At 36.5% G+C, this 12,533-nt stretch overlaps 2 protein-coding genes across 2 annotated transcripts; one reads left to right on the top strand and one right to left on the bottom strand.

Annotated features, from left to right (window-relative positions):
- Window positions 1–260: 260 nt before the first annotated feature.
- On the bottom strand, window positions 261–1,132 carry LOC131650311 (uncharacterized). Its single transcript, XM_058920024.1, has 2 exons — window positions 913–1,132; window positions 261–712 (listed from the first exon to the last, which is right to left on the bottom strand). Exons 1-2 carry the CDS (start codon window positions 1,130–1,132, stop codon window positions 261–263), a joined length of 672 nt encoding a protein of 223 aa, XP_058776007.1.
- On the top strand, window positions 892–9,504 carry LOC131652441 (DNA-directed RNA polymerase II subunit RPB2-like). Its single transcript, XM_058922289.1, has 26 exons — window positions 892–1,100; window positions 1,269–1,567; window positions 1,681–1,902; window positions 2,385–2,675; window positions 2,804–3,001; window positions 3,536–3,600; window positions 3,690–3,776; window positions 3,877–3,997; window positions 4,095–4,139; window positions 4,219–4,356; window positions 4,448–4,520; window positions 4,746–4,822; window positions 4,917–5,024; window positions 5,105–5,221; window positions 5,958–6,113; window positions 6,191–6,295; window positions 6,408–6,533; window positions 6,612–6,689; window positions 6,772–6,867; window positions 6,959–7,074; window positions 7,170–7,239; window positions 7,307–7,360; window positions 7,448–7,591; window positions 7,807–8,106; window positions 8,569–8,991; window positions 9,104–9,504. The coding sequence occupies exons 2-26, from the start codon at window positions 1,307–1,309 to the stop codon at window positions 9,221–9,223; spliced, it is 3,591 nt and encodes a 1,196-aa protein (XP_058778272.1). The 5' UTR covers window positions 892–1,100; window positions 1,269–1,306; the 3' UTR covers window positions 9,224–9,504.
- Window positions 9,505–12,533: the final 3,029 nt, after the last annotated feature.

Here is a 12,533-nt window from a genome sequence, read left to right as displayed (position 1 = left end):
ATGATATATTTTTTTTAAGCAAAGGTGGACAAATCCCACCACAAAATATATTAAAAAAATATATTAAAAAAGAAGAGAAAAGTTACATAGCAAGAAAAGCTAGGGGACCAAACCAAAACCCCTTAATGAGAAATTCTATAATTAGGAAGGCCAATAGAATTTTTGGCAAACTCCATTAAAATCTCCCTATGAACAACATCTCACCAAATAAAATCTTGTATTTGTAAACCTATGTTAGCAAGCCTATTCGCACAATGATTTCATTCCCTATATATGTGAGTGATCGAAAAGTTAATGGATCTAGTATGATGAATGACATTCTCCCATCTATTCCGAAGAGTCCAAGGGACAATATCGGGCTTGGAAAAAGCGAGAACCACCAGCTTTGAATCAGTTTCCAGCCATAAATTTGTCCAATTTTTTTGCCTAGCAATCTCGATAGCCAAAATAGCGCCAGATAACTCAGCCCAGTACGCATTACCTGAACCTAAGAATTTGGAGAAACTACCATGATGCTTTCCGGTATGATCTCTAAAGATACCACCGCAAGCCGTCCGTTGAGGCACCACTGTAGCCGCACCATCAGTGTTACATTTTAACCAATTGAGAATCAGAGGATGCCACAAGAATTCCTTAACAATAAAAGCTTTCGAAAAATTAACTTTAATATTGAAACTTTTGAGAAATTGAAAGTCCAAAACCGAGTTTGAACCTACTTTCGGAGTAATTTATTAATGATATGATATGATATAGAAATAGAAAATATCATATCTCTAAGTTGAAAATAATTTACACATATGCCACCGATTCAAGCGCGAAGAAGGTTTATGCATATAAATAAATTAAAATATCTATGTGGCATGATTCATGTAAAACGACTCCAAGCTTAGAAACAACTGAGAAAACGTAAACTTTGATCTGCCAAAACCCTAACCAATTCCACTGCCTTTGCGACTCCACTAATGCCGCTACTTCTCACTTCTCGCCACTGTTTCTGATTCCTCTCAACTTTTCCGGCCATTATCTCCATTCTTCCCGATTCTCCTTCTTCCTTCCTTCGTTCCTGTGATTGCTGAGTTTCGTTCTCGCAATCGCTGAAGGTACATTGTAATATTTTGATTCTCCGAGACATGTAATCGCGTTCTACTGTTCTAATCTTGCGATTTCTTATACTATTGTGTTTTCATGCAATCCATGCTTCATACTCTCATGTAATCGTTATAATCGTGTTGTTTTGGTTGATTTCGTCCATGTTTTGGTTGTGCTAGGGTTAAAGAAAAAAAGAGTTTGAACGTTTGAAAATAGGATGGATTTGGACGAGGCTCAAGAATACGATCCTGAAATGATGAATGAAGATGACGACAACGATGAAGAAGAAATCACTCAAGAAGATGCATGGGCTGTTATTTCATCGTACTTTGAAGCCAAGGGTTTGGTTCGTCAACAGCTTGATTCCTTCGACGAGTTCATCCAGAACACAATGCAGGAAATCGTTGATGAATCAGCTGACATTGAAATTCGACCTGAGTCGCAGCATAATCCTGGTCACCAATCTGATTACAACGAGGTAATACTTGTTGTTTGTTGCTGTTGTTGATGTTGCTTTTAGTTTACGCAGAGTGCACATAACACTTACTAAATTTGATGTTGTTGTTAATTTGGTTTTTGTTTTGTTTGCAGACGGTTTATAAGATAAGTTTTGGCCAGATTTACTTGAGTAAACCCATGATGACAGAATCTGACGGAGGAACTGCTACCTTGTTTCCTAAGGCTGCTAGGTTAAGGAACCTTACTTATTCAGCCCCTTTGTATGTAGATGTTTCAAAGAGGGTCATTAGGAAAGGACACGATGGTGAACACACTGCTGAGGCTCAAGATTTCACCAAAGTTTTCATTGGCAAGGTGCCCCTGCCTCCTCTTAATTCTAGTCTTCTACATGATAAAAAGTGGTGTTTGGAAGAGTTAATAACCAATTTTATTATTAAAATATAAATTACTCTTCTTTAGGACTTCGTTTTCAGTTTAATTTAATTCTAATTATAAGCTTAAACTTCTATCTACTTAGGCCCTTCTGTCATTTTCAGTTTATTTCAGTGATAAGCTCCCACTAGGTTTTCTGTTGTTCGTGGCATTCTCTCTTATTTACATCATCAAGAAAGTCAATGGATAGAGCTGTTGATGCATTCTTCCTTATACTGGAATAACATTTTAATCATCTAGTTTTAATGATTATAGACTGTTACATTGACAATTACAAGTAGAGTGCCCTTATTTTGTTGTTTTGTCATGGTGTGAATAAGATTTTAAATTATCTATGATATAAACGGATGGCGAAATATAAATGAATTCGGCAGTTACTTAACTTATGATTTTGTTGTTGTTAGGTTCCTATAATGCTTCGGTCTAGCTATTGCACGTTATTTCAGAATTCGGAGAAGGATTTGACTGAGCTTGGAGAGTGTCCCTATGATCAAGGTGGATATTTCATTGTTAACGGCAGTGAGAAGGTTCTCATAGCTCAAGAGAAGATGAGCACCAATCATGTCTACGTCTTCAAGAAAAGGCAGCCTAATAAGTATGCTTTTGTAGCTGAAGTTCGATCCATGTCAGAGTCCCAGAACAGACCACCTAGCACTATGTTTGTGCGCATGCTCGCTCGAGCTAGTTCCAAAGGGGTAAATGCAAATTGTTGTATATTTATGTCTTTTTGTGCAATTTCTGATATGTGATCCAGCAAGTTTTACATAAGTTTTGATGTCTCGTGCATTGTCGAAGTTTATTCTTTTTTTTTTTTCCTTACCAGGGTTCTTCAGGACAATATATAAGAGCTACTCTTCCATATGTTCGAACTGAAATTCCTATTATTATTGTGTTTCGGGCATTGGGATTTGTCGCTGACAAAGATATACTTGAACATATATGCTATGATTTCTCGGATACTCAAATGATGGAGTTGCTTCGTCCTTCCCTCGAAGAAGCGTTTGTGATACAAAATCAACAGGTGGGTTCCACTATTGTTATATATTATTATTTGCTTTTAAGTAAAATATTGATTGCTTCTCTAGCTTATGTATTAATTTCAAGCGAGGTCATTGTACAATCCAGATTTATTTCAGACTCTGACATATTCTTCTCTTCCGGGGCTGGAGTGGTCTGTTTTTCCAATTTGGATTAGTTTATAGTTCATGAAAGCTTTTTAATAGAAAAAGTATTTAATTTCTAAGCCATGATTGATGAAGTAGCCTTTTTTAAGGTTACAGGCGTTTGTGGAGAAGTTAAATGACGGGTTTTTGAAAAAAATTGAGCCACTGAAATCAATTTAAACTTACTAGAGAAGATATTTCAACCTTTTTTCCCATATAAATCTTCTGTCCACATGTTGTAATTAAAACTCTTTCCTCATATTATTTTGCAGTAGCGTTTTTACCGTCGTATAAGTTTAGATGATTCAAAACTGCGAAATATTGCATTGTTTGGCACAAAATTTTAATGACACCTCATGTATTTTGTATATGATGAATTTATTTCACTCCAGGTGGCACTAGACTACATAGGGAAAAGAGGAGCTAATGTTGGTGTAACAAAGGAAAAAAGAATAAAGTGAGTTGAGCTATTTTTCTGTAAAGCCCGAAAATGATTTGTTTGCACCAATTATTAAGCAACTACCACCCTTGTATCCTAATCTGCAGGCATGCTAAGGACATCCTTCAAAGGGAGATGCTTCCACATGTTGGTGTTGGAGAGTATTGCGAGACAAAAAAAGCGTACTATTTTGGGTAAGTTAGTTACTTGTCTGATCTTGTTACTTTTACTCAAAATATTAATTGTGGTTATCTGCTTATCAAAAAAAAATTTGTGCTTATCATTGCCCCACAGATATATCATTCACCGGCTTCTACTGTGTGCACTTGGGCGGAGGGCTGAAGATGATAGGGATCATTATGGAAATAAGAGGCTGGACCTGGCAGGTTCTTTGCTTGGCGGCCTCTTTAGAAATGTCTGTTTCTCAAATAATTGATATGATTCCACTTTATCAGTCTTGTTATTTGTTATTTTTTATTCAGTAATTCCCGGTTCCTAAATTTGTAATGCAGCTATTCAAAAAGTTAACTAGAGATGTCAGGGGTTATGTACAGAAGGTCTGTTCTACTATTTGACACATTTGTTGCAATATTTATTTTGCATTGCCTATACCCTTCTACCTCATGAATGGTGCAGTGTGTTGATAACGGGAAGGATGTTAACCTGCAATTTGCTATTAAAGCCAAAACCATCACGGGTGGACTTAAATACTCACTTGCTACTGGTAATTGGGGGCAAGCAAATGCTGCGGGTACTAGAGCTGGAGTGTCACAGGTATTATTGTGAATTATTTTTATGCTTCTACAGTTGTGCTCCTTGTCGTCTAAAGGACATTGACACTTAACCTTTTGTCTCTATGCTTCAGGTGCTAAATCGCTTAACTTACGCATCCACTTTATCTCACTTGCGAAGATTAAATTCTCCCATAGGACGTGAAGGTAATTGCTTGACTCATCCTATTTAAACATGACTCAACCTTCAATCTTTTCATCCCCTTTGTCCATATTTTTCCTACCTTAATAAAAATCAATGCAATATGGTAATATGTTCTCTACTATTTATTTAGGAGTTTAGATTCAGAGTTGGCACTGTTTTTTTTTTTTTTGGAATAATGTTTGTCGAAGTTGTATTATTTTATTGTTTCTCTTCTTCCTTTATTTCAGGGAAGTTGGCCAAACCAAGACAGCTGCATAATTCACAATGGGGAATGATGTGTCCTGCAGAAACACCCGAAGGACAAGTTAGTATTTTTCTTGTCAAGCTTCCTACATTACTACTTGTTATGAGGAATTCGTCTATGTGGTATTTATGGGTGTGATTGGGCTATTATTCAGGCCTGTGGACTGGTGAAGAATCTGGCCCTGATGGTCTACATAACAGTTGGTTCTGCAGCATATCCAATTCTGGAGTTTTTAGAAGAATGGGGTACAGAAAATTTTGAGGTGCTTGGGATTTCCTGCATAAGATTATTGTTTCATTATCTGTATGGTCTGTATAAATTTTCTTATTTTCACCCATGTAGGAAATTTCTCCTGCGGTGATTCCCCAAGCTACAAAAATTTTCGTAAATGGTTGCTGGATGGGCATTCATCGTGACCCTGATATGTTAGTTAAAACATTGAGAAAGCTGAGACGTCGGGTAACACTTCATTTTACTTTTCTGATTTTGTTGACAGTCCAAAAGGTGTTTGAAGTAGCAACCCTCTCAAAAAATAAAAATAGCATAATGTAGTACATGTAATCTCATTGGAACATGATATTGCAATATTTTATGCATCATTGTATGCCTTATAAGAGAATGATATGTGATCAGTATACAAATATCATTGTATGCTTTAGAGGCATTGGTTAAGGAATTAAAATTGAATTTATTTATTGGAAAATACAGTTTTTTAAAATTTAATTGCATTAAATGAAACGTTTTTTAAAAGTAGTTTATATTTATTAATTAGTGTTTTCTGTTTCTGACCTCTTCACAAAGGCCTTTAACAAGGACCTTATTAGAATATTCTCTTGGGTGAGATATTTGGAGAGAATTCAATTCTTGCATAGATGGACTATTATTACAAGTAAGATAAATGGCAACGGTATCTTTTAACCATAATGGAAGAAGAAATCATCATCCATTTCTTTTCTCCTGGTTCTGAAGACACTCATTTTGTATAGAAGTATTTATCATATTACATCTTTTAGATGGAAACTATAATATTGGCCAAATTTTTAAATAATTGCTATGTTGATCACATCTTTATTGAGCCACCCCATTCAATATTTATTGATTTTATTTTGGGAGTTGATTGTTTGGAATTATTTATTTGTTTGGTCACGATCTGTATTGATTGTAGTTCAGTGCTGATGGCTTTCATATCGTGCAGGTTGATGTTAATACTGAAGTTGGGGTTGTTAGAGATATTCGTCTCAAAGAACTGCGCATATATACAGATTATGGTCGCTGCAGTCGTCCTTTATTCATTGTGGATAAACAAAGGCTTCTCATAAAGAAGAAGGACATCCTTTCTTTACAGCAGAGGGTAAGTAACAAGTATTAACTGTAATGCATCGGATTGTTGTTTCAGTAGTTACTTAAATTGTTTTTCCATTTCTTCAGGAATCCCCTGACGATGGTGGATGGAATGATCTTGTATCCAAGGGATTTGTAGAATATATTGACACCGAAGAGGAAGAGACTACTATGATTTCCATGACAATTAATGTCAGTATTATAATTCTAAATTTGCAGAAGTTTATACCCTTTATGAATACATAAATGCAAATGATGAATATGTACAGCCACTAAAAATATGATTATTTGATAAATATAACAGGATCTTGTACAAGCAAGGCTCAATTCAGGTGAAGCATATTCTGATACTTACACTCACTGTGAAATCCATCCATCGCTGATTTTGGGTGTATGTGCTTCCATCATACCATTTCCTGATCATAATCAGGTAAGTATTGGTATTTTACTTTGTACTCAGTTTGATTAGTATATGTGATTAATCTCTTACATTTGGTGGTGCAATCAGTCCCCCCGTAATACGTACCAGTCTGCAATGGGAAAACAAGCAATGGGAATATATGTTACCAACTATCAGTTTCGAATGGTAATGTTCACTTGTTTAAATGATTAGAAGTGTGCCTATTCTTGTAGTGTGCTATACTTGATTCTTTTGTTTCATTGCTTAGGATACCCTGGCCTATGTATTGTACTATCCTCAAAAGCCTCTAGTCACTACAAGAGCCATGGAACATCTTCATTTTCGTCAACTACCTGCTGGAATTGTAAATTTGGGCCTCCTTTATATATATGTGATTTTGATTATGTTGATACGGTAAATAATATTTCTAATATAATTTACGTCTTCTGTCTTAGAATGCCATTGTGGCCATTTCATGTTATTCTGGTTATAATCAAGAAGATTCTGTCATCATGAACCAATCATCAATAGACCGTGGCTTCTTTCGGTCTCTATTTTTCCGTTCATACAGGTGTGTATGTGGCCCAAGTTAATTGAATTTTTTCTCCTTTTTATCGACATGCTTGTGATTTTTGTGTGATATGTTGCATTTGTAAACTTCTACAGAGATGAAGAGAAGAAAATGGGAACCCTTGTCAAAGAAGATTTTGGTCGGCCGGATAGAGCTAGCACCATGGTGAAAATTTTGGCTCTTATAAGTTTATTTGCTATTTGGCAGGTTATAACCTAGTTTTGTTTTGCAGGGTATGAGGCATGGTTCTTATGAAAAGTTGGATGATGATGGTCTTGCTCCACCTGTAAGCATAAGTTTTGGCAACATCCTAAATAACATGCCTGATAGTGAAATTATATACTAAATGTAGCAATTTATTACTATGAAACAGGGCACAAGAGTGTCTGGCGAGGATGTTATCATCGGAAAAACCACTCCTTTATCTCAAGAGGAGGCTCAAGGACAAGCTGCCCGCTATTCAAAACGTGATCACAGCATAAGTTTACGTCATAGTGAAAATGGAATTGTTGATCAAGTATGTTTTGTAGTATATATTTACTTTCATGTGTTACAAATTTAGTTGAGCCTATATTAGGAGATCGTAATGAAGGGAAGGTTTTTAGTTACAAAATAAGTTATTTTATGAAAACAAAGTGACTACATCTGAAATGAAGAACATATTAATATACAAAAATATTGAATTCCTGGCATTACTTTTGCTGTTGGTTTTATGGATTTCCTATTTTGTAGGTTCTATTGACAACAAATGCTGATGGGTTGAGATTCGTGAAAGTAAGGGTGAGATCTGTTCGAATACCACAGATTGGTGACAAATTCAGTAGTAGACATGGTCAGAAGGGGACAGTCGGTATGACTTATACACAAGAAGACATGCCCTGGACTGTGGAAGGCATCACCCCTGATATTATTGTCAATCCACATGCTATACCTTCCAGAATGACAATTGGTCAGCTTATTGAGTGTATCATGGGTAAGGTTGCAGCACACATGGGAAAAGAAGGGGATGCTACTCCCTTCACAGATGTTACTGTAAGTAGCATTCTTTCGGCAATTTTTTGTTTTTTTAACATCAAATGCTTGTAAGAAATTGGAAAACTGCTTGCATAAGTAAGCTACTTTCAGCTGCTTCTATTGGATCTTATAACTATAAGTCGTTATCATTTACCGTTCCACTTGCCGACATATGTGCTCTAGGCTCTAGCAGTAGACATAGGGAATTTGGTATAGATATAGAACACCATAGACCCAGAGCTTAACAATGGGCCATTCAGCATTCAACTATGAACTCAAAAGTAATTTATTTGAGAAATCACTGGGAAAGTGTCTAATAATGATGTATAGATTCTATCTTTTTTAAAAGGATTTAGTCAAAGTGATTCCTCTATTTGTCCATTTAGAAAATCATGGTAGAAATCTTGCTTTATGGATTAAGTTCAAGATGTCTTTTTTGCCTACTTAAAACTCTGATGATATTTTGCTACTGTAATGCAGGTGGACAATATCAGCAAAGCTCTACACAAATGTGGGTACCAAATGCGAGGTTTTGAGACAATGTACAATGGTCATACAGGGAGGCGTCTCAGTGCAATGATTTTCCTTGGCCCTACCTATTACCAAAGATTGAAGCATATGGTGGATGACAAGATCCATTCTCGTGGACGAGGTCCCGTGCAGATTCTTACAAGGCAACCTGCTGAGGGGCGCTCACGAGATGGAGGTCTTCGATTTGGAGAGATGGAGCGTGATTGCATGATAGCCCATGGAGCTGCTCACTTCCTAAAGGAAAGATTGTTTGATCAAAGTGATGCATATAGGGTCCATGTGTGCGAACGCTGTGGGATCATAGCTATTGCAAATCTGAAGAAGACTTCTTTTGAATGCAAGGGCTGCAAAAACAAAACTGACATTGTTCAGGTGAATGATCATATATCTTTTCTTGCACTCTATAATCCATATGAAAGTCTAAGGTGTTTTCTGCTTGTGCTGAATTATAGTATCTCGTTTTGGTTTCTGGTTGTCTATGTAGGTCTACATCCCATATGCCTGCAAGCTACTCTTCCAAGAGTTAATGGCTATGGCCATAGCTCCGAGAATGCTTACTAAAGAGGTCAAAGCTATAAAAGACCAAAAGAAGAAAGGTGCCTGATGAGTTGAGAAAGTGACATAATTTGTCTATTGTTTCCTCCTTAAAATGGAAAACTTCATAACCGCTTGAATCTAAACACAGGATAACAACAAAATAATTGAGAATGTAAATCTTTAAAAAGACTCACCTAGAAGTAGAAGAAAATGAAAGGCAAGAGTAGTACTATCTAGATATGCCAGGTAAAACTAACAGTGGAGTGTTTCTTTCACTTGCTATTACCAATTTGATTAATTGTTGTTGACCTTTACCATGACAACAAAAAATCATTGCTGCATTTTTTATTTTATTTTTGCATTGTGTTGCATTATCTTTCTGTTTTAAAACCTCAACATAAAATTATTACCTGCTCATCATTTTTGTAAAAGAACATTATAACCATGACCTGCTCACTTTTAATTTTACAAGCATACGTTTTTCAAAACTTGTTCCAAGCAAAAGAGTACACAAACCAACTTAAAACGGCAGTCAATAATTAGCAATGGGCGGAGTTTCTTTCTATCTAACATGTCTCAATACATTTTGATTGAGACTGGTTCTGGTTTGTTGAAAACTTTAGAATTAATCCTGAAAAAAAAAACTTCAGAATTAAATAGCGGTTGTATTTGTTAGGTCTGTTTAAGAAAACAAAGAGTGCATCTGTAAAATATATTTGAATATTTGTTTGGGGAAAGAATATCAGATAACTTGTAGGTCAGTTTATATTACAAATGAATTTATAGCAAATAGTTGATAAATTTGTTGACGGTAGATAAGTTACTTGATTAAACACGTAGTGTTTGATAAAATTATTGGATGAATAGTTTGTGAATTGTTAAATTGTAAGTTAGTTTACTTGTAATTTAGTTAGTTGGTTGGTTAAGATTTTAGTTAGAGCTATTTCTAAGTTTGTAGTTGCACATGTATCAATGAATCAATTATTATATTGGATTATATTTTTCATTTCTGCATCGTGGAGCTTGTGATGACCACAAGTTAACATGGTATAGAAAGTACTTCTGTGATAACTCTGTCACCTATCCACCCTATCTACCACATGTCTCTTTATTATTGGCTCATCGGGTTTTTCATTATCCTCTCATCCTTTGGTAAGACTCTTGCCTATCTTTTTCATTCATTTTTCACGTTGTCATCTCCATCTTCATTTTCTCTTCTCTTTCCCTTTCACAAACCCAGAAAAATCTTCCCACAAATTCTTCCTACCTCCAACAATGGCCACCTTTGACAGTGTAGTTGAAGATGACACCGACACGCTGCCCACCTCTCCACACACTCATCATCAATCCCTGAAACAAACCAACAATAACATACTACTAAACCTTAACCCTAATATGCATCACAACTATCAAACTAATATGCTTGACCCATTCTTCATTCATCCCTCTGATAGCCCTGGCCATGTCATCATTTCACTGTCTTTAACCAACAATAACTACCATTCTTGGTCTAGATTAGTCAAAGTTGCTCTTAGATCGAAAAACAAATTAAGGATCATCGATGAAACCATAATTCGCCCAACCAACTCCAACTGCACCGCCATGGTCTAGGATAAGTGTAATTCCATGGTTGTGACATGGATCAACAATTCAATCAAAACTGAAATTGATGAAATTATACTTTGGATGGAATCTGCTTAAGAGATATGGCAAGATCCATGCATGTTAACCACCCATTTTTGCATGGAACCACCCGAAATTGCATGTTAACCATCCGAGTGTTTCTTCCTTCTCCCATGGTGACCATCAGCTAAGCTTGATATTACCCCTAGAGGAGGGTTAGATTGCCATTAAAAGCTTGCAAAAAGCTCCTCTCTTATGGTTCCGACCTCTTTTCCGCCACCATCCCTTGCGTACTCAGCAAAAGCTCTTTTATATGAATGAATTCATTTGTGTTATGACCGCGACTCTTGTTAAAACGACAATATATGGACTTGTCCATCCTAAATGATTCCCTTATTGGTTGGGGTTCTTGATCCTGATTTTCTTAAAATTGGTGTTAGCATAATCTTTCCAAATTTTCTCCTTCGAAGTGTTCAAGGAAGTGTAAGCAGTGAACTTGGATCGGGGTCCATGGTCTCTGGCTTCTCTACGATAATTGTTATGTCTTGCTAGAGCCTGATCTTATACATAATTCCCAACTCACTGACCTCTTTCTTCTTCTTCTTCTTCGACCAAGAGCTTTTCTTATTAAATGATATAAGGTTGCGCTATATTCAACAAATCACTTAAATTACAGGCTCCTTCAAGCCCCAACTTCTCACTGAACATGTAATATAGTCTTAACCCTTTCTTGAATATTCAACATTTTAGTCAGTCATACGCAACCCTGTTGAGTACGACCATGGTCATGGCTTGCCGCTTTCGGGTGGTAAATTAGGCAGTGATGATGGCACACAAATCCTTCAAGGAATCTATACTTTCATTTGCAAGTATTTTGGACCATATAATTACGGTATTGGCCAGGGTTAGTGCGAAGAACTTCTACTTCACCACCCCTTGGTCATGGTAGTAATCCATCTTGTTATCTATATGCTCGTCATGTTTGTTTGGATAATCGGTCCCATCATGACTCTGCATCTTTAGAGGCTTCTCCAAATACCTCAAAAATATGTTGTCGAGAATGCAACAAACAACAGGTTCTTCTTTCACACAGGAGTTGGAGCGTCAATGTCATATCTTTTCCTTCTCTGGGGTGATGTGTCAGTTAATGATGAAGATGATAAACCTCGAGTTGAGTGTGACCATCATTTTTCATTTGGAATTGAACGGGGGGGAGTTTTACGTCATTGGTGTTGGCTATGAGCTGGTGACCTCAAGACTTTTCTCTATGCGTAGTTGTGCCTATGATAACCAACTATGGTGTGGTGGTCTGATCGCCCAGAGAGAATGTCTCCCTTATAGTACCATCCCTTGGTGGAAAGTATTGAAGGTTCTTTTCAATCCTGGGTATCCTTTGAGCCATAAATTATGAGTTCATCTGGTGTGCCATGTTGTAAATGTTGTTTAGAAAGTCGATGAATCCCTGTACTCTGAGATTAGATTGCAACATCTGAAGGCTTGGGAGCATTTCATATCCAATTATAACAGGTAGTAAGGGAGGTCAGTGTGATGGTTCTCCCTAGTAATGCTGTTGAGTGGATCTAAAGAATAAGAGATGTTGGAACGTTCCTTGAACAACTCTTGGAGGAGCGAAATATTATTGTGTAGGTTCAGATAGAGATGCCTGATGGTAGTCAGTCTTCATGTAATTTCACAAGCATTTTCATGTATTTTGAGTTTGTATTAGTTAATAGGCTTTAAAGGAAAAGTGTGCA

Source organism: Vicia villosa, linkage group LG2 (assembly GCF_029867415.1).
Source record: "Vicia villosa cultivar HV-30 ecotype Madison, WI linkage group LG2, Vvil1.0, whole genome shotgun sequence".
Classification (NCBI taxonomy): domain Eukaryota; kingdom Viridiplantae; phylum Streptophyta; class Magnoliopsida; order Fabales; family Fabaceae; genus Vicia; species Vicia villosa.
The sequence above is the reverse complement of the archived record's forward strand: the minus strand, read 5'-3'. Positions and strand labels throughout refer to the sequence as shown.